Source organism: Rhinoraja longicauda, chromosome 8 (assembly GCF_053455715.1).
Source record: "Rhinoraja longicauda isolate Sanriku21f chromosome 8, sRhiLon1.1, whole genome shotgun sequence".
In the NCBI taxonomy this organism is placed as follows: Eukaryota; Metazoa; Chordata; class Chondrichthyes; order Rajiformes; family Arhynchobatidae; genus Rhinoraja; species Rhinoraja longicauda.
Window position 1 is genome coordinate 43,308,565 of NC_135960.1, and position 22,673 is coordinate 43,331,237.

At 45.4% G+C, this 22,673-nt stretch overlaps 1 protein-coding gene across 1 annotated transcript in view; it reads left to right on the forward strand.

Annotated features, from left to right (window-relative positions):
- Positions 1-22,673, forward strand: part of cps1 (carbamoyl-phosphate synthase 1, mitochondrial) — a 144,038-nt gene that overhangs the window by 63,881 nt on the left and 57,484 nt on the right. The window contains exons 12-19 of the mRNA XM_078403776.1: positions 580-678; positions 1,217-1,312; positions 6,103-6,292; positions 10,837-10,994; positions 14,277-14,405; positions 17,636-17,780; positions 19,137-19,347; positions 20,449-20,647. Of these exons, the coding sequence (XP_078259902.1) occupies positions 580-678; positions 1,217-1,312; positions 6,103-6,292; positions 10,837-10,994; positions 14,277-14,405; positions 17,636-17,780; positions 19,137-19,347; positions 20,449-20,647 (1,227 nt within the window). The remainder of the gene's footprint in view (positions 1-579; positions 679-1,216; positions 1,313-6,102; positions 6,293-10,836; positions 10,995-14,276; positions 14,406-17,635; positions 17,781-19,136; positions 19,348-20,448; positions 20,648-22,673) is intronic.

Genomic DNA, 22,673 nt, shown 5'->3' on the forward strand with positions numbered 1-22,673 from the left:
TCACACAAAGGGTGGTGGGTGTATGGAGCAAGCTGCCAGAGGAGGTTGTTGAAGCAGGTACTGTCACAATGTTTAAAAACAATTGGACATGTACATGGATAGGAAAGGTTTAGGATATGAGCCAAACACAGGCTAGTGGGACTAGTGTAAATGAGGCATCTTGGTCGGCATGGGCAAGTTGGGCCAAAGGGCCCATTTCCAAGCTTTATGGGTCCATATCCCAAACTTTGTATATGTGGTGAAAAATGAAAAGTATGGCAACAGATGACTTGGGATGCCGTCTGGTGAGATCAACGTGGCAGATATAGTTTAATGCAGAGAGTGTGGGGGAGTTGCAATGATCTGAGGGCACAGGTTGCAAGGATGCCAAATGTGAATTTCACAGCAACGTTCTGAATGAAGTTCAATAAACAAAAGCAAGAGGATTTTGTGATGACAACATGGGACTGGGGCTAATTGGATTTGGACTGTAAGTAGGCAGGATCCATGTCAGGCTGGATATAGGATATTCAATTGGTTTTGCTCTTGTGAGTTTGCATCTGGTTTCTGACATACTCATCCTTTATCTCTCTCTTTCAGTTCCTGTTTGATGCTTTCATCTCGCTGATAAAAAAGGGTAAAGGTACCAACATTGCTTCAGTTATGCCACCAGTGCATCCTGCCCCCAAGAGATTGGAGGTAAGTTTCACTTAATTAGTGATATCATTGGAAATTAACTCATAGATTACAATTGAACTGGAGGGGGGGCGGGGGGGCAATATCCTTGCTGGAAGATAGGCACAAAAAGCTGGAGTAACTCATTGGGCCAGGCAACATCTCTGGAAAGAAGGAATGCGTGACTTTCGGGTCGAGACCCTTCAGACTGAAAGTCACGGGAAAGGGAAACGAGATATATAGACGATGATGTAGAGAGATATAGAACAATGAATGAAAGATATGCAAAAAAGTAACAATGAAGGAAACAGGCCATTGTTTGCTGTTTGTTGGGTGAAAACGAGAAGCTGGTGTGACTTGGGTGGGTGAGGGAGGGAGGGATGGAGAGAGAGAGAGAGAGGGAATGCCAGAGTTACTTGAAGTTAGAGAAATCATTATACCACTGGGCTGTAAGCTGCCCAAGCAAAATAAGAGATGATGTTCCTCCAATTTGCATCCTAATCAATGTTCTGTTCTTTCCCTACCCCTGTGATGTTTCATGATGATCTTTTACTGGTTTCAGATTTCCAAGGTCCTGGTTTTGGGCTCAGGTGGTCTCTCCATTGGCCAGGCCGGCGAGTTTGATTACTCTGGATCACAGGCGGTCAAAGCTTTGAAGGTAATGCTAATTCTATCTGCTTCAGCTGGCATAATTCAGGGCCTGCAGCTTCCAATGGCTTGCTCAAGCAGCGCCTTGTTATGTATGAGCCCAGACACGGGATGAAGGATGGAGGCAATGGCACTCACTGGGTGGAAGTGCAGGTTAAGAAACCCAGAACTTTGAAGTGTGATTATAGAATGTAGAACCATAAAGCACATAAGGTTTGTGTCAAACATGATGCCAAGACCATCTCATCCACCATCACATATCAATATCCCTCCATTTCCTGCACACCCATATGCCTGTCCAAGAACTGATCTAATCTACCTGTACATGATCCATTCCCCTCTATTCCCTACATTTCCACACACCTGTCTAAAACCTCTCCCTCGTCCCTTATTTACTCCATTACGTTTTGAAATATTTCAACTGAGGATGACATTGCTCCACATGCAGAGACCTCCTGTGGCCCCATCACCGTTTCAGATTGCTGACATAAGAAGTGGGGTAGGAACCACATGAGGCCTGTATAAAGGCAGTGGCTTAGGCAGTTGGCCCTTTGACTATTGTTACTGCCGCAACTGTTTTATTCCTGAGGACCAAGCAGTGTTCCTGGCAGTGAGCAAGAGGTATACCGTGGATATTCTTGCCAGTGGAGCCTTGGAATGACTCTTGGACCTATGCAGAGGGCTGCACTATCCAATGTCTGGCCCTGTGTTGCACATGAGCTGTATGTCACCTACGAGCACCTTCTGAGTGAGGTGAAGTTAGGGATCACCTCAATCCCGCTCTGTGCAAGCGCAGCCTCCATCAAGTTTTCTCCTTTTACACCAGCTGTTAATGCAAGGGGGAGTACGTCCTTCGACTCCAAGCATGGATTCCTTTATATCTGAGTGGCCCTGCCTTCTCCATGGTCACCTGCTTAGAGGTGTGATTGCAAAGTTTGGGTCTTTCACTGTGATTCCACCAGACAATAGACAATAGGTGCTGGAGTAGGCCATTCGGCCCTTCGAGCCAGCACCACCATTCAATGTGATCATGGCTGATCATTCTCAATCAGTACCCCGTCCCTGCCTTCTCCCCATACCCTCTGACTCCGCTATCCTTAAGAGCTCTATCTAGCTCTCTCTTGAATGCATTCAGAGAATTGGCCTCCACTGCAGTGAATTCCACAGATTTACAACTCTCTGACTGAAAAAGATTTTCCTCATCTCCGTTCTAAATGGCCCACCCCTTATTCTTAAACTGTGGCCCCTGGTTCTGGACTCCCCCAACATTGGGAACACGTTTCCTGCCTCTAACATGTCCAACCCCTTAATAATCATATGTTTCGATAAGATCCCCTCTCATCCTTCTAAATTCCAGTGTATACAAGCCTAGCCGCTCCAGTCTCTCAACATATGACAGTCCCATCATTCCGGGAATTAGCCTAGTAAACCTAAGCTGCACGCCCTCAATAGCAGTGCAGAGGCAACAAATGTTGATCTCCCTGATGAGAATTCCCCAGATTCCGGGCCTGTGGCCGGCTGCAGGGTAGAGCTATTCCTATCTACCTCGGTACCTGGGTCTGACTAGATTTCAAGAGCAGAAAATAGTGGGGTGACCCAATGACTACGCAGAAGAGACCGAGGACTCTGTGTGGGGGACGTTTTATAATTCTCACCAGAACAGCTATAGAGTAGCAGAGGGTTGATCCCACCGACTCTCCTCTGGGCCTCATGTGGTGGGACCTGGGGTTGCAGCTGTGAAGTCTAGCTGGCCATCGACCTGTGGTTGAAACTGGTGCTGTTCACGTGTTTCCTTACCTCTGTGCTTCCCTCACAGAGATAGGGAGCGGCACAAATGTGGCTCTGAATTAGTGGCTCAAGGGTCCCCACAGGGTATCACTGATGGGATTTAAAGTATTCTTTGATGTGAATGTGAACAGAGCCAGCCTCAACATCAGCAGCAGAGGGTCTTTGCACAGATTTGGCAATCACATGGCCCTCGTGGAGGAGAGGTACATATAACTACATACAGGAACTACATACGTATGAGCTTCCTGCAGAGAGGCGGCATAGTGACCCAGCTGGGGAGCATCTGCCCCATCTGTCAGCGCCCCCGATTCCATCCTGACCTCTGGTGCCGTCAGTGTTGAATTTGCATGTTCCACCTGTGACCGCGTGGGTTTCTTCCGGGTGACTTGTTTTCCATCCCTGCAGGTTTCTAGGTTAAATGGCCTATGTAAAATTTCCCCTTGTTTAGGGAATGATCAATGCGATATAGATAAGCGTAAACAGGTAATCGATGGTCGGCATGGGCTTGGTAGATGAAGAAGGGTCTCGACCCGAAACGTCACCCATTCCTTCTCTCCCGAGATGCTGCCTGACCTGCTGAGTTACTCCAGCATTTTTTGAATAAATCGACCTATATTCTATGCTCTGAACTAAACTAAACTAAATACTCTAGGCGACAGAGGCTCTAGGAGTGGCGAGGGGAGTTGTTTCCTTTCAATTTCCAGCAGGGTGCCCTCACCTGGGCATCTGGAAAGAAGACTCTTGAATCAATCATATGTATCTTGCATTTCCAGCCTCTTGGTGGCTCCGTGCGGCTGGTGCCATGCTTGGAATATCACTTGTTCATCCTGTTATGCACGTGGATAGAGTCTGAGTACTGGCCCTTTAATGAATGTCTGTCTGTTGGAGAACGAGCAATACCAGGATTAGTTCTGCCAATTCTGGGCGGAGTGCAGAGGAAGCAGGAGGACATTCCCTCCTTGAGGCTTGTGACCAGGGCATCTGTTTCTTCCGTCAGGCATACACAAAGGGCTTGACCATGAAGTGGGAGACTGAGATCGGGTATCTCGTGACGGAGATGCTTGCCCTGAAGTCCTATCTGAATTATGCCATTGAGGGTGTGGCTTTATGGCAGGCATAGAAATTGAAGAACGGCATACTGAGGGACAGCAGCACAAGGACCCCAGGCATGTAGATGCACTGCTGGCCAATGATAGTTGCTCTGTTGAATGTGGAGGGAATAGGCAGTTGAGGGCACCATTGGCTCTGAGTCCATCCAGCAACAATTCAGCAAGATGGTGTGCGTTGGCAGAGAAGGGAACTTTGACTACCCAGGTGGCCAGATGAAGGGCTAGGTTGGATGGGGGAAGAGTGAACTGCATGTCTCATGAATTTGTGGCTGAGATTTCTCCCAGTCCTGTCACAATGGACGTCAAGTGGGCCTTGTTTGTGGGGACATTCCACTAGAATTGCTCATCAAATAACTTCCTTGGGAGCTGGTCACACAGCTGTCTGACAGAAATGTGCTGTGCTATTCCATGCCTCGTGAAGATGTTTTCTTATGGGCTACTTGTGCACTTTCTTCATTTCCTCATCTTCATCTATGATCTGGGCATGCTGTAGCTGTTCATTGTGCTCTGAGGCATAGAGGGAGCTCCCTAAAATAGGTGCAGGAGTAGGCCATTCAGTCCTTCGAGCCAGCACCGCCATTCAATATGATCATGGCTGATCATCCAAAATCAGTCCCCCGTTCCGGCTTTTCCCCCATATCTCTTGATTCCCTTAGCCCTAAGAGCTAAATCTAACTCTCTCTTGAAAACATCCAGTGAATTGGCCTCCACTGCCTTCTGTGGCAGAGAATTCCACAGATTCACAACTCTCTGGGTGAAAACGTTTTTTCTCATCTCAGTCCCAAATGGCCTGCTCCTTATTCTTAAACTGTGACCCCTGGTTCTAGACTCACCCAACATCGGGAACATTTTTCCTGCATCCTCTAAGAAATTTATATGTTTCTATAAGATCCCCTCTCATCTAAATTCCAGCGAATACAAGCCCAGCCAACCCTTTCTGTTATCATACATCAGTCCCACCCTGGGAATTAACCTGGTGAACCTACACTGCACTCCCTCATTAGTAATTATGTCCTTCCTCAAATTAGGAGACCAAAATTGCACACAATACTCCAGGTGTGGTCTCACCAGGGCCCTGTACAACTGCAGTAAGACCTCCTTGCTCCTAAACTCAAATCCTCTCGCAATGAAGGCCAACATGCCATTGGTTTTCTTCACTGCCTGCTGTACCTGCATGGCAGACTGCCTGCCATTGCTGCAGCGTGAAAGAGTCTTTTTCCATGAGAAGTGTGAGAGGTTTTTGGTTATTTGAAGGACCTGTTCGTCAAGTTCTGGTTGCAGTTTTGCTCCCATTCTCCTGATCTTTGGGCGCCCAGTGTAGTGAAAGGATGAGGTTGGTGGTGGTGTGGTTGACTGGGTCAAAGGACCTCCTCGTCAGTCTGCTCCAGTGCCATCCGAGCTGACTGCTTGCCCCTCGTCTAAGGACATATCCATGCCTCTGTGTGACTGGAGAGGCAGCGTGCAGAGTCTGCTAACCGTCAGACTGGTGGTGGTGGCTGGTGGATGCTACAGACGCTAGTATCCTGGACACTATGGTAATGATGCATGTTTGTAAATATTTAACTGAAAATTACGTCAATATTACAAATATATAAATGTCTTTTTTTATATATCAAAGTCACAGAATTGACCTCCCTCTCTGCTGTCCCATCATACACCCCCAGAGCAGGAATAGCATTCACCCCAACCCGAAACATAACCTATCTATGTTCTCCAGAGATGCCTCTTGACCGCTGTTACTACAGCACTTTGCATCTTTTTTTGTAAACCAGCAGCTGCTGTTCCTTGTTTCTGATGGTGTATGTGCGTACTCATCCTTTTCTTTGTAGGATTGAACAAGGAAGCTCTTGGTCAGTTTCCTTTCCACTGTTGCACTGTTCTAACCTTTGCCTGTCTTTTCCAGGAAGAAAATATAAAAACGGTATTAATGAACCCAAACATTGCATCGGTGCAGACAAACGAGGAGGGAACAAAACAAGCAGACACTGTTTATTTCTTACCGGTCACGCCAGAGTTTGTGACTGATATTATTAAAACAGAGAAGCCTGATGGAATACTGTTGTCCATGGGAGGGCAGACTGCTCTGAACTGCGGTGAGTTGTTTGTAGGGAATAGCACCGTTCTCTTCTAAGATTATCTTCTTTCTGTAGACAATCACATTTCCCTGTCCCTTCCTTGTGCTTCACCGATCCACGGCTTCGGGAGTCTGGTTCAGTGACTACTCCACTTGTGTGCATGTAAGACAGTGGAGTATTGGTAGAATATTTGACACTAGGACAGGTACATGGATAGTAAAGGATTAGATAGAGATATAGGCCAAATGCAGGCATGAAATTAGCATCTTGGTCACTATGGGCTAGTTGGGCCGAAGGGCCTGTTTCCGTGTTGTACGACACTGTGACTTGGGCTTCAATTTCCTTTCACCTAGTGCTCACAGACACTCATACTTCTTACTGAAATCATTCACTAACAAGCTGGAGAAGGAGGAATCCAACCAGGCCATCCCTCTTCTTGACCAGCCTCAAATCCTAGCCTCGATGCCTAGCTGAAGAATAGAGTAAAAAAATAATAACGGCACCAAACACATCCATGTCACCCAAGGAACACCACTGATCTAGTCCCAATTGCTCCCGCCCACCTTACATTCCTCTAAACCTGTCTATCCATTCACATGTCTAAATGTCTTTTGGATGAGGAAGAAACGCTAAATGAATTGGTCATAAATGTATAAGAAGGAACTGCAGATGCTGATTTAACTGCAAGCTATAGAGAGAGGTTGAGCAGGCTAGGACTTTATTTCTTGGAGCGCAGGAGGATGAGGGATGATCTTATGGAGGAGTATAAGCTAATGACTCATCGTCAGTGTGGAAGGGCTTGCAAGAACCCACCAGCTACAAGAGGAAACCCCCCCCCCCCCCCCCCAACTCCCTGGACAATCATCAGCTGACCAACGACCTGAATGAGTTCTGCAGGTTTGAAAGACAGAAACATAACCCAGGTACCCCCTCCCCCCCCCCCCCACCCACTCCTCCCAAACACCACTTCACACCTACTTACAGCCTGACTCTAGTCTGCAAAGACTGGAGCCTTCCCCGCACATTCCTCCTCGATCACCACTTCACACCTACTTACAGCCTGCCTCCAGTCTGCAAATATAGACACAAAAAGCTGGAGTGACTCAGCGGGGACAGGCAGCATCTCTGGGGAGATTCTTTGTCTGAAGAAGGGTCTTAACCCAAAACGTCACTCATTTCTTTTCCCCCAGAGATGCTGCCTGAACCGCTGTAACTCCAGTTTTTTGTGTCTACCTTCAGTTTAAACCAGCATCTGCAGTTCCTATATACACATCCAGTCTTCAAAGACTGGGCCCTTCCCCACCCACAAGATGAGTTATTAGCTTATACACCTCTATAAGATCATCCCGCATCCTCCTGCGCTCCAAGGAATAAAGTCCTAGCCTGTTAAAACCTCTCCCTATAGCTCAGGCCGACATCACTGTCTATATCTCTCGTTTCCCTTATCCCTAACTTGTCCGAAGAAGGCTCTCGACCCGAAACATCACCCATTCCTTCTCTGTAGAGATGCTGCCTGTCCCGCTGAGTTACTCCAGCATTTTGTATCTATCTTTGGTCATAAATGTTGATGGGTTAGTGAGTACGTTTGCTGACGCCACCAAAATTGGAGTTGTGGATGGTGAGGAATACTGTCAGAAGTTACAGCAGGATGCAAATCAGCTGCAGAAATGGGTAGAGAAATAGCAGATGGAGCACAATCGAGCAAGTGTGAGGTGTTGCACTTTGGGATGGTGAATGTAAGGAGAGAAAGTACAGTTAATGTCAAGACCCTTAATAGCAGTGATGTGAAGAGGGATCTTGGCATCCCCGTTCATAGCTCACTGAAGGTGGCAGTAGATAGAGTGATAAATAAGGCACATGGTATGCTTGCCTTCATTGCTATGGGCATTGCATATATCAGAAAGTCCTGGTGTAGGTCAATTAGGCCGTATTTGGAGTTTTGCGTGCAGTTCTGTTTGCCTCATTACAGAAAAGGAGTCTTTGGAGCGGGTGTAGAGGAGATTTGCCACAATGCTGCCTGGATTAGAGGATTTCAGTTACAGGAAGAGGCTGGATAGGGACGGATTGTTTTCTCCGGCATGTTGGAGGTTGAGGGGAGGTTAAATAGAAGATTATGAGAGGCATAGATAGGATATACGGTCGGAACATTTCCCAACGTGTAATGTCCAACACTAGATGACATAGCTTTCAGGTGAGGGAGGGAAAGTTTAATGGAAATGTGCATTTTTACACAGAGAGTGGTGGGGGCCTGGAACACATTGCGGAGGGTGGCGGTGGAGGCAGATTCCTGATAGCAGTGTTTAGAGGCTTTCGGGTAGGCACATGGAAGAGCAGGTAATCGAGGGATACTGATCATGTACAGGCAGATGAGACCAGGTTAACGGCATCATGTTGGGCACATTGCGGGCCAAAGGGCCTGTTCCTGTGCTGAACTGACCAATGTTCTGAATATACTAAGGGGAGAATGAGTCGACCGTGGCTGACAAAGGTAGTCAAAGACAGCATTAAAGCAAAAGAGAAGGCATATAATATGGCAAAGATTATTGCCTCATCTTCCTTTGACAAAGCAGCCTTTTCTTTAAGTCCTCCACTTTATTCTCTAGGGACTGTACATTGGTCAGTAGAATGGTAGGGAAAGGAGCTCATTGTCCCTTGTTCAGTCCTACTTGCAAGCGTGCTCGCGGGCCATGTTTATAGGCCTACGTGATGTTTCCTCGCACTGTATTAACTGTAGCAGCGATCTTCCACGATTGTCTTGCTATGAGGTGTTTCTCTTACACCCTGCAGCTCCATTACTGTCACCACATTGTAATAGCACAAATCCGTTTAAATGGACTAGCAGCCTGTCATTTACAGCACTGATTTGTGCTGTTTATTTTATCCAAGTAGGTTAAAAACGGCTACATTTGATAAATTGCTGTCGGGCTGCATGCAAAATGTTACCACAGAAAGGCACCATTTTGGGGGGAAAAAAATATTATAGGCCGGTTAGCCTGACTTCAGTGGTTGGTAAGATTTTAGAGTCCATTATTACGAATGAGATTTTGATGTAGTTGGAAGCACTTGATAAAACAGGCCAAAGTCAGGATGGTTCATCTTAGGGGAGATCTTGCTTGACAAATCTGTTGGAATTCTTTGAGAAAGTCAAAGATCTTTCTTTCCCTCTCAAATCCATTCTCCCACCTTCTCCTGTCCTTCTATCCTTCTAGACTAGAAAGGCGATGGGAGACTGTCTAAAACATTCAGGTCCATGGGATCCGGGGAAAATTGGCACATTGGAAACAGAAGGTGGAGGATTGTTTCAATGATTAGATTCCTGTTACAAATAGTGTCACTTTAAGATCAGGGCAAGAACCTTTGCTCATTATAATAAACAAATGATGTGGATGTAGGAGGCATGATCGGTAAATACGCAGGTGGCACAGAAATTAACAAAGTCATGGATGGTGTGGTGAGTAGTCTTAGGCTACAGGGTGATATTCATGTGTTGGTGAAATGGGCTGAGAAGGGCAGGTGGAGTTCATTCCAGATAAATGTGAGGTGGTGCATTTAGTAGTGCAAATGAGACTAAGACATGTGCCATAAATCATAGGATCTTAGCAAGCAAGGATGAACTAGTCATTGAATGTGACATTGCAAGTACAGTATATAATGTGGTTATAAAGGCATATAGAATATTGCCCTTCATTGGGTAGACACAAAATGCTAGAGTAACTCAGCGGGACAGGCAGCATCTCTGGAGAGAAGGGATGGGTTTTGGATTGAGACCCTTCTTCAGTCTGAAGAAGGGTCTCGACCTGAAACGTCGCCCATTCCTTCTCTCCAGAGGTGCTGCCTGCCCCGCTGAGTTACTCCAGCAGTTTGTGTCTACCTTTGATTTAAACCAGCATCTGCAGTTCCTTCCTACACTTTGGCCTTCATTTGTTGGGACAATTAATATGAAAGCAGGAAGGTTACGCTCCAGCTTTATAAAATTTTGGTTTGACCTCAACTAAAGTACTGCTTGCAGTTCTGGGTACAACATCAACGTCAGAGAGAGGATGTTGAAGAGAATCACATGGATGTTGTCTTGGTTGCAGCAGTTCAGCAGTGAGGAGAGACTAGAGAAGATACGCAGAGTAACCTGCAATAAACATTTCGCTATATCAAAGGCAGACGAAACAAAAGACATAGCTTTAGGATAAGGTGGAAGAAATTCAGGAAATATGAGGGGGACCATTTTTACCCAGAGAGTGGTAAGTACTTGGAATGCATTACCCGTGACAGTGGTGGAAGACGGATGACTAACAGCATTTAACACGAGATGAGTATTTAAATTGCTTAGTTATAGAAGGCAAAGTGCCAGGAGATGGGATTGGTGTGCAGGGAAACCTGCTGGTAGGCATGAATGTGGTGGGCTGAATGGCCTGTTTCCATGTCGTCAACTCTGATTTTATATGCTGCATCACTGTTATTTCATTGTCTTTATGGAATGATAGCTGGGAGTGATTCCAAGTAGTTGGTGTGGATGGAAGTGATTCTGAGATAAATGCTTAGTGTGATTTGTTTTCCTTTTGCGACAGGTGTTGAGCTTTACAGGAAAGGGGTGCTGGAAAAGTATGGAGTCCATGTGCTGGGAACCCCCATCACCTCTGTCATGGCCACCGAGGACAGGCAGCTGTTTGCAGACAAACTGCTGGAAATCAATGAGAAAATAGCTCCAAGCTTTGCAGTTGAGACGGTGAGAAGCAGATAGAAATCACTATCTACCTCCTCTGTCATCTCCTTGCTCCGAATCCTTTGCTGATTCTGTCGCCCATTTAACTGTTTAGACAATAGGTGCAGGAGGAGGCCATTCGGCCCTTCGAGCCAGCACCACCATTCAATGTGATCATGGCTGATCATTCTCAATCAGTACCCCGTTCCTGCCTTCTCCCCATACCCCCTGACTCCGCTATCCTTAAGAGCTCTATCTAGCTTTCTCTTGAATGCATTCAGAGAATTGGCCTCCACTGCCTTCTGAGGCAGAGAATTCCACAGATTCACAACTCTCTGACTGAAAAAGCTTTTCCTCATCTCAGTTCTAAATGGCCTACCCCTTATTCTTAAACTGTGGCCCCTGGTTCTGGACTCCCCCAACATTGGGAACATGTTTCCTGCCTCTAACGTGTCCAACCCCTTAATAATCATACGTTTCGATAAGATCTCCTCTCATCCTTCTAAATTCCAGTGTATACAAGCCTAGTCACTCCAGTCTTTCAACATATGACAGTCCCGCCATTCCGGGAATTAACCTAGTAAACCTACACTGCATGCCCTCAATAGCAAGAATATCCTTCCTCAAATTTGGAGACCAAAACTACACACAGTACTCCAGGTGCGGTCTCACTAGGGCCCTGTACAACTGCAGAAGGACCTCTTTGCTCCTATACTCAACTCCTCTTGTTATGAAGGCCAACATTCCATTGGCTTTCTTCACTGCCTGCTGTACCTACATGCTTCCTTTCAGTGACTGATGCACTAGGACACCCAGATCTCGTTGTACATCCCCTTTTCCTAACTTGACACCATTCAGATAATACTCTGCCTTCCTATTCTTACCACCAAAGTGGATAACCTCACACTTATCCACATTAAACTGCATCTGCCATGCATCCGCCCATTCACACAACCTGTCCAAGTCACCCTGCAACCTCGTAGCATCTTCCTCACAGTTCACACTACCACCCCGTTTTGTATCATCTGCAAATTTGCTAATGGTACTTTTAATCCCTGACAAAGCTCTGATCTGCCTTAATTTTGCTCAGGAATGTTGTTTTATCTCCCGCTCATACATCGTACCAGGCAGGTCAGAGTGTGTGAGTTGTGATATATAAAGCCTCTTGCTCCCGAGAAGGCTTCCATAATAAATATCCTGCATGGACTGAACTACTCGGGCACAGAGAAGACACAGGATCTTTTCATCAGTTTCAGCAAGGTATTTGGCATGGTATACTGCTATAGAAGGGTTAAATTGCATGGGATCTAAGGAGAGCTAGCTGACTGGATAGAAAATTGGTTTCATGGAAGGGAGGTTTCATGATGGTGGAAGGTTGTTTTTCAGACTGATGGCCTGTGATGAGTGGTGTGCCTCGGGGTCTGGTGCTGGGTCCATTGCTATTTGTCATCTAGACCAATGATGTGGATGAGAATGTACATAGTATGATTAGTAAGTTTGCAGATAACACTAAAGTGGGTGGTATTGTAGATAGCGAAGATGGTTGTCAAAAATTGCAGCAGGCTCTTGATTGGATGGGCAGGTGGGCTGTGGAATGGTTAATGGGTGTAATACAGAGGAGTGTGAGGTGTTGCATTTTGAGAAGTCAATCAAGGGCAGGACCTACACAGTGAATAGGCCACCCCTTGCCCCTCCCCCATCCCCTTCACTCCTCTCTCCCTGCCCCATCCCCTTCACTCCCCCCCTCCCCTCTCCCTCCCCCATCCCCTTCACCCCTTCCCCATCCCTCTAAAATTTTAGAGTCCATTATTAAGGATGATGTTTCAAGGTACTTGGAAGCACATGACAAAATAGGCCAAAGTCAACATGGTTTTGTTCAGGGGAGATCTTGCATGACAAAACTGTCAGAGCTTTTTGAGGAGGTAAAAAAGGACGATAGATAAAGGATAATCAGTGGATGTTGTTTACTTGAATTTTTAGGTCCTTTGATATGGTGCCCCACGAGAGCCTGATAGATAAGATAGGAGCCCATGGTATTAGAGGCAAGTAGTAGCATGGATAGAAGATTGGCTGACTGGCAGAAAGCAAAGAGTGGGAATAAAGGAGGCCTTTTCTAATTGGCTGCGGGTGACTAGTGGTGTCCCTCAGGGGTCGATGTTGGTTCCATTATTTTTCATGTTACATGTTAATGATCTGGATAATGGAATTGATGGCCTTGTGATTGATAGTTTCTTGATTAGGGCATCAACGGTTACAGGGAGATGGTGGAAGAATGGGGTTGAGAGGGGTAAGTAGATCAGTCGTGATTGAATGACGGAGTAGACTCAGTGCGCTGAATGGCCTAAGTTTGCTCGTATGTCTTATGGTCTTAAGGAGTTCCTGGTTGCGAGTCATTCTAATTCCCTTTCCCTTTCCCATACTGACCTTAGCTTGCACTAGGCCACATGCAAACTGGAAGACAACACCTGATATTACGCATGGGTAGTTTACAACCCATTGGTATGAATATTGAATTCCAGAATTTTCAAGTAATACCCCCACTATAACCCTATAGTGCACACATTCCTCCTACCAACTCCCTTTACTCCAGTAACCAGGCTATTTTCCCTTCCTCTGTACACTCCTCTCCCATCCCTAGTCCCAAATTTTCCTTTTATTCCCCTCCTCCGTCTCCCCTTCCATCCACATCCCTCTCTCCAGATTAACATTTCACTCCACCTCTGTTCTTTTCAAACATCCCTCTCTCCAGATTAACATTTCACTCCACCTCTGTTCTTTTCAAACACCCTATTGTCTCCTTTTCATGTCTCACCTTGGTCACTTACTCTACCCACCTACCAATCACCACCCCCCTCACTTGTATCTGCCTATTACTTGCCAGGTTATGCCTTCCACATATTTTCCAGCTTTCTCTCCCCTGAAATCTGAAGAGGTTCCTGAGCGGAAACATTGTCTATTCATTCCCACCAGTGTTGCTTGACCTGCTGATGTTCCCTAGTATTGCATTTTTTATTCAAGATTCTAGGATCTGCAGTTTCTTGTGTCTCCAAATCATTCTGTTTGATTCTTTAAGGCACTGTGTACAATAACTGCACTGTTTGCAGTTCAGATGGCTGCTGTGAAGTGGATTGATGGTGAGATACAGTGGCAAACATGGCTTTTTTAATAAGACTAATGTGTAACCTAGGGACTGTCAGCTGAGTATGGCTTGTTTTTTAGAGTTAAGCTGATGCCATACAATGAACGAGTTGTATCTAAAGGCAAAAGGCAACTATTTGGTTGACTAAAAACTCTCTAAACTTACAGCTGGAGGATGCCTTCATAGCAGCAGAGAAGATTGGATATCCTGTCATGGTGAGGTCTGCTTATGCTCTTGGTGGCCTGGGCTCCGGTTTGTGCAATGACAAAGAGAAACTCAAAGATATTGGTGGAAACGTAAGTAAGAATTCTTCATATTGGGTGATCAAAATCTGTCCTGCGAGCCTGCTGGTGAACACTCTGTGTTTGGGGAGGAATGGTTTGGGTGGGAAGGGATGAGTGAATCAGGGAGTTGCTGAGGGAACTGTCACTGCGGAAAGCAAAAAGGGGTGAGGATGGGAAGATGTGGCTAGTGCTGGGGTCCCATTGAAGGTGGCGAAAATGTCGGAGGATGATGTGTTGTATGCGATGGCTGATGGGGTGAAAGGTGAGGACTAGGGGACGCCCACACCAACCAACATGCCAGTCTCTACATGCATCTCTACCCCCAACTTCCTAGTCTCTCCCTCTCTCCCCCAGTCTTTTGCTCTCCACCCCATGTCCTCGCTCTTCCCCCAGGCTCTCCCACACCCACCCACCCTGTCTCTCCCTCTCCACCCCCACGCCTCTCTGCTCATCCCCGTCCCTCCCCCCAGTCACTTTGCCTAGCTGTTTTGGCTCCTCCCCCTGTCTCTCCTCCCACGTTTTTGTGTGGGGCCATGTCCTGTACTTGGATGAATTTTTTCCAGTGCATATTGTGTGCAACCATGCCACAATGGCTTGAAATGTTGGGATTGTTACATGTGGGTTGGCTGGTAACTCGACCGTGAGCAGCAGGCTTACTTGTTGTGCCATTTGTGGATAGGCTGTAATATATCAGCTTCTCCTCATGTGCAGGAACATTTGTTTAAAGCTCCCTGAAAATGTAGTTTATCTTGTCACATTTACATATTTGTTGCTGAACTGCATTCTTTGTGGCAAACTTTAACCAGGGATTGAGGTGCAGTAAACATGGGCTAAGCTTTGAGCGAGTTTTTGAGCTGTTAGCTTGACAGTTGCTGTAATGGATTGGAGTTGCAGTCTCACTGTCTCGCACTTCAGTGCAATTCAAACCACATACTGAGAGAATCATGAGCATAGATATTTGCCACATTATCTGAGAACTACTGGGGAAACTTTCTCTGGAGCAAGGCCTGTGTAATTAATGTACTGTGTATGTGCTAGTCATTGAGATGTGGACAATGGCACAGCCAGGTGGCGCATGTTCAAACACTTTTTTTCCGCGGCCTCAAATCTCAGTTTTGAACAGTGAAATAGACAAAGCACATGTAAGGCAAAGGATTGCATAGTGATAAATGAGAGGCAACTCAAACTAAATAGCCAAATTTTAAATTGTGCAGGAATGGAGAGCAGTGACTTGGATAACTCTTTTCAAAATGGGATGTAAAAGCTTTGGTTTTATTAACAGAGTAAAAAAGCCTTTGGTTTTCTTCAGAGACGCTGAGTTATTCCAGCTTTTTGTGCCTGTCTTCGATGTCAACCAGCATCTGCAGTTCCTTCCTACACAAAAAAGGAAGAATGTTATGTGGAATTGTGAAAATCATTAGAGTAGAAACGAAGAACTGCAGATGCTGGTTGACAGAAAAAGTAAATCAGCAGGTCAGGCATGTCATCTTTGTAAAATTCATTGGTTAATGCACTGCTGGAGTATTGCTGGCCAATTGCTGGCAAATTCCAAGTGTTGGGATGAATAGCAAGCCCTTGGAGATACATGACATTTCGGTGCAGAGGGTGATCATTCAATCCGTCGTTCATTTGAGCTCCGTGCAAGAACAATTCAGCCAGTTCCACTCCCCTACCTTGTCCCCAAAGCTGTGAAAAGCTTTCCCTTGCTGATATTTTTCCGGATCTCTTTTGAGCCAATCCACCCCTTCGTGATTTTAAACACCTCTATCAGATCCCCTTGTAATCTCCTTTGTTCCAAGGAGTATAGCTCCAGTTTCTCTAAACTCTCCTCATCAACAAAGGCCTTTTATCCCTGGAATCTAAAACCTTCCATTTTTCTCTAAGGTTTGGCTTCCAGAACTGGCCGCAGTCCTCAGATGTAGCCGAACCAGTGTTGTATAAAGGTTCACAGGCTTTTATGCTCTTTGCCTCTACTTAACGCCCAGGATGCTGATCACTTTCCCAACCGACTGTGCCATCTTAAATGAACCATGTGTACATAGGCAGTCCCAAGCTCACAAAAGGGTTCTGTTCCCGAGAATTGTTCATAATCTGAATCTTTTGCCGGTTGGAATGAACTGATTCACTGAAATGGCTGTGAAGGGAGTTGTAGTGGGAAGAGCAGCAGCCAATTAGCCTCAGTGACTCAGTGAGCGAGTGAGTGAGTCTACTCACCACGCCCACCCCTGCTTGGCTCGACCCAGTCCTGAATTGTAGTGGTTGAGTGGTGTGGGGATGGTACAAAGAGGAAACAAGGGGAAATGCCCGTTCCCATCTGGCAGGTAATGCCTGCAGCCTGGCGGCAGCTGACACTCCATCCGGTGGGTCTTTCGAATGCGAGAGGAGATGACCTGAAAAAAGACAACTTGAACACTGTAAAAGACCCCAAATCCATCCCCATACAGTCCTCTGAATAACCAGCATAGCGGCTCAAGAATTAATTTAATTTATTGCAGAAAATATCATCTCAGTCCTGTCAGCATATGACTACAAAGTCAGGCTCCGACCACACAAGCTAACTCAAACTCACTTGATTCGACTCACAGACCTGCCTGTGAAGCTGAGCTATAAAGTTACGTAAGCTTAATTTGTTTCAAAAAATGGTTTAAAAATTCATCAAAACATAGTTAGACGAGATTAGCCTTTCACAAACCTGTGCTGGCTTTTTCTAATAATTATACTATTTTTTTTCAAATAATTTACGTTTTTTTAAAACTCTGGACTGATTTTTCACAGAAATAAGTTCAAATCCTTGCATCATGCAATTAAATAATGCTGGAATCAAGAATAGTGATCTTGAGATGGAAAGTATTGATTGTCATAAAACCCTATCTGTTTCACTGATGCCTTTTATGAAAGTGCTGTTTATGCACATCTGATTTATTTGTCATTCCAGACCCACAGATAAGTGAATCTGTGTTAAGGACAATGGGAACATGCTCCCCAGAGCCATTGCCTTCTCAAGAACAACTGGGGATGGGTAGTAAATGCTTATCTTGGCAGTGAATCTTATGTTATGTGAATGAACTATGGATGTATGATCCACCTTCTCTCCCCAAAAGTCAGAGCTTGATGCAGTTGAAGTCTGACCGATGATTTTGAAAAGTTGGTATGGTTCCCTTGCTTTAGTAAACCCTGCCTCAGGTTACAAAGCCAGGTGTAGTTTTGCTGCTATACATCGAATGGTGCTTTTCTTTCACCAGGCTTTGGCAATGACGACTCAGATCCTGGTGGAGCAGTCACTGCTGGGCTGGAAGGAGGTGGAGTATGAGGTTGTGCGAGATGTTGTTGACAACTGTGTGACTGTGTGCAATATGGAGAACTTTGATCCCTTGGGAATCCATACAGGTAAACCTATCTGAGAGATTTGTTGTGAGTCAAGAGAGCTTAATTGCCATATGTACTGGTAACAGAGCAATGAAATGTTCTATTTGCTACAGCTTTACAGGTCCATTAATGCAATAAGATACAAATAAATATACAGTAATCCGTAATACAATTAGTTAATAATCAGTAATACTTGGTAACAAGACCATGACAGTGCAGAACCAAGTACTTAGTGCAACCAAAACAAAGTCCAAATTTGACGAGGTAGAGTTGTGATTCGTGTTGTGCAGTTTTCAAAAGCCTAATAGTTGCTTGGAGGAAGCTGTTCTTGAACCCGAAGGTTATGGTTCTCAGTCTCCTGTACTTTCTCCTTAATGGTAGTTGGGGAGATGAGTGCATGATCAAAGTGGTCTGGGTCTTTTAAGATATTAACCGCCTTTATGAGGGACCGATTCTTGTAGATCCCTTTGATAGTGGCGAGGTTGGTATCTGTGTGGATTGGGCAATGGCTACCACTTTCTGCAGCCTCCTTCACTCCTGGTTTGAGTTATTGAACCAGGCCATGATGCAACCTGTCAGTATGTTCTCTATCACACATCTGTAGAAGTTCAATTGAGTATTCATCAACATACTGAATCGTCTCAATCTTCTATGGAGTGGAGAGATGTTGATGAGCTTTCTTTGTGATTGCATCAACATGCTGAGCCCAGGAAAGATCTTCAGAGATATGCACACCCACGAATTGAAGCTGTGGACTCTCTCCACTGCTGTCTTGTCAATGAATACAGGTTCAAGATTCAAGATTCAAGATAGCTTTATTGTCATCCAAACTCAGACTCTGGGATGTTGCCTGATGTTTTCCTTTGCAGCATGTTTTCTTTGGTCTTTTCACTCCTCTGTGAAGACTCTGTGCATTCAGTCCATCTATTCCCTCGTGCTTTGTTATAACATCACCCCTCAGCCTCCTGCACTCCAAGGACATTCCAATTAGGGACTATTAATGCTGCATCCTGCCTGATAGATTCAGCAAGAGGCTTAATACAACTCACAGATAGTGGATAAAGGGCCAGATTCATGAATCAAGAGGCATTCCATTTCTCACATGTCAGTTAGAGTTTTGCTGCTGATGTCCGTGTGGAGCAGTTGTTATCCAAACACCAGCTTCTCTCCTCGTATCTCTATGCAAAAAAACATAAACTTGGGATAAATACTGCTGTGGAACCAGGCTCAGATTTGAGAGGATGTGGCTTCCATGAGGAACGAATGAGAGTGGGTGTCTCTATTATGAGTAAAGATTCCTTGGACATGCTGTACATGAGTTGTTCATCCTTGGATTCTGTGATATTCATTGTCCATCTCCTGTGCCTTGTGTTTTAGGAGACTCTATCGTCGTAGCCCCAAGCCAGACCTTATCCAATGAAGAGTACCACATGCTGCGTGAAACTGCTATCAAGGTGGTGCGTCATTTGGGCATTATAGGAGAGTGTAATATCCAGTACGCCTTGCACCCTTTATCCCTTGAGTACTGCATCATCGAGGTCAACGCCCGATTGTCCCGCAGCTCAGCTCTTGCCTCCAAGGCTACAGGGTAAGGAGGGAATGTACTGGTCATTGAGCCCCACATGTGATGGCAGAGTATCTACCTCATCTGTGTTGCCTCTTCTAGTCCTCCTTTTCCTTTCCACCTCATTTTCCTCCAGTTTCTCCTTAGCTGCCCTTTTTCTTCACCTCAGAAACTATTCCTTCCAGTAGCTGTTCCCAACTGTGCCAGTTAGTGACTCTTTTTCAGGCGCAAAGTTCTGGATGCCACTTCGTGGAATCATTTTTTCAACATTTTACATTAACTGAGAAAATCACCATTGCCTCACCCTCACAGTGCTGTTTTCTAGGAAAAATTGGCCAGCTTGTTGTCAGATGAGTAAAAAAATATGACCTTGTCAGCAATGGTCTGATCCCTCCAAAATATGAATAAATAGAATATTGTGAAGTGCAATACCTTTGCATCTTCAATGAGCAGAGGTGTTGACTATGCTCCCAAGTGTCATCTTCCGAAGGTCCTACACAAGCTCAGTGTGCTTCCTAATTTATGAATTCCTTCTCTTTAGATGTACAGAATAATGTTTGTTTTGCTTCATTCATGGCATTGTTAATCTGTGCTGCTTCTTTACTCTGGTAAAGGGACACTTTACTTTATACCTCTGTACTCTCAGATTTTTCTATTTGGATAATTGTTTTCTCAGATTCTTGATTGTGTAATTAAGATTCTAGACAAAAAAGAGCGAATCACTGCAGGATTTTCTATAGAGAAGGTGTCAAGGATCAAGAGTGTTTAATTGTCAAATATACTGGCAACAAAACAATGAAATTCTTCCAGATTGGAGAATATTAGAACAGAACAGCGCAGCACACTCTTGTCAACCTTCTCTGGACCTTCTTCCTGTTATCCATCTCAGCATTGGTTGTATTTCGGCCCACCTCAGTGGTGTCATCTGCAGATTCGTAGATGGAGTTGGAGCCAAATTTTCCACCAAACCATAAGAATGGTTTCTCTACATTGATGAGCTATGCAGGCTACTGGCTCTTGTTTGAGTGCATGCGTCTGTGCATTGTCACCTCGTGGCTGGGAATGAAAGCTCCTATTCTCTGTGTTGGGCTCACAAGCCACTTACTCTGATCTGTTTCTCTGCAGTTATCCACTGGCCTTTGTGGCTGCTAAGCTGGCCCTGGGAATTCCCCTGCCGGACATCAAGAATGCAGTTTCTGGGAAGACCACAGCATGTTTCGAGCCCAGCTTGGACTACATTGTAACCAAGGTTCCTCGGTGGGACTTGGACCGTTTCCACGGGGCTTCTCGTGAGATTGGCAGTTCCATGAAGAGTGTTGGGGAGGTGAGAGGCTGCACATTAACTAACTACTTGGCAGGTTTTTACATGTCTACTTTCCACGGGCCTTTGCAAAAGAAGAACTGTTCATTCTGGATAGACTTAACATTTACTTTATGGTGCTAGAGGGCCTTTCTTATGAACTCAGGCTCAAGAATGATGATTATTCAGTTGATCCTTATATTTGAGTGAATATAACTTTATAGGTAGTCCCTCTGGTTCAAGGATGACTCACTTTCCACTCCATTTCTATGATTTCTGAGGTAGCTAATGAGACTAGTGGGAACCACTGGCTTCACTACTGATTGGGCATGAGGGTCCTGGGTGGAGGTGTGAGATGGTGTGTTCCTGCCATTACTTTCACAATGCTTGCATGTGTTTCTGGTGCTTGGACAAGATACCAACTGAGGAGTTATGGTGGAGGGGTGTTTCTCTAACCTGAGGTTTGTGATCAGTGGTGTTCCGCTGGTCAGTGGTGGGATCTCTCTCTCTTTCCCTATAGACATTGACGAAAATGTAGATGGGCTGATTTGTAAGTTTGCAGATAGCACAAAAATTGGTGGTGTTGTAGAAAGAGAAGAAGGTTGTAAGCGGGAAATTGATCAGTAGGAAATTTGGGCAGAGAAATGGCAGATGGAGTTTAACCTGGACAAGTGTGAGGTTTTGCACTTTGGGAGGTTGTATGCAAAAGAAAGTATACAGTAAATGACACAACCCTTTGGAGCATTAATGTAGAGCGAGATCTTGGGTTGCAAGTCCACATCTCTAAAAATCACAACACAGCTAGATAGTATTGAAAAGAAAGCTCACCGCATGCTTATTTTTATGAGGGAGAAGATGTAAGGAACTGCAGATGCTTGTCTACAAAAAAAAGACAAAGTTCTGGAGTAACTCAGTGGGTCAGGCAACATTTTTCTGGAGAACATGGAAAGGTGATGATTTGGGACAGGACCCTGACCTGAAACCTCGCCCATCGTTAATAATATGCTGATTTTCATGTTTGGGGCACGAGGTAAAAAATCAGGGAATCAATGTTGCAGCTGTACAAAACTCTGGTTTGGCCACATTGGTATATTGTGTGCAAATCTGGTTACTACATTACAGGAATGATTAGCTTTAGAGAGGGAGCAGAAGGGGTTCAGCAGGATATTGCTTGGATTGGAGAGTATAATGAGAGGTTGGACAAATTTGGATCGTTTTCTCCGTAGCTTTGGAGGCTGACGTGAGAATAGGAATTGGTGCTGTTGTTTGTTATCTATAGTAACAATTTGGTTAATTGCAGATAACACCAAAATTGGGGACAGTGAGAAATAGTATCACATAAGGAATGATAAATGGAATGTAACATGGAGTGACAAACCAGGGCAGGACCTACACAGGTAGACCCCTGGAGAATCTTGCAGACAGATCTGGAAGTACAGGTGCATGTTTCCCTGAAAGTGGTGAGTCAGGTGGGCAATGTGATGAAGAACGCATTTGGCATGCTGAATTTGAAAAGTCCGGGAGCAGAGCAAGGACGCCCGTTGGCTGAGCAGAAAAGTAAGTGCTAATTACAGTTGAACAGGCAGTTTAAAAAGAGCGCCAAGAGGAAGCTAGTAGTCAATTTGAAAAGTCCGGGAGCAGAGCAAGGACGCCCGTTGGCTGAGAAGAAAAGTAAGTGCTAGTTTAAGTGAGAAGTCAGGTAAATTGGACAATCAGGCAATTTAATTGGTGATATAAGCAATACTTGCAAAGGGGTGCAGCCCAGTGAGGGAAGTGCCCAGTGAGGGAAGTGCCCAGTGAGGGAAGTGCCCAGTGAGGGAAGTGCCCAGTGAGGGAAGTGCCCAGTGAGGGAAGTGCCCAGTGAGGGAAGTGCCCAGTGAGGGAAGTGCCCAGTGAGGGAAGTGCCCAGTGAGGGAAGTGCCCAGTGAGGGAAGTGCCCAGTGAGGGAAGTGCCCAGTGAGGGAAGTGCCCAGTGAGGGAAGTGCCCAGTGAGGGAAGTGCCCAGTGAGGGAAGTGCCCAGTGAGGGAAGTGCCCAGTGAGGGAAGTGCC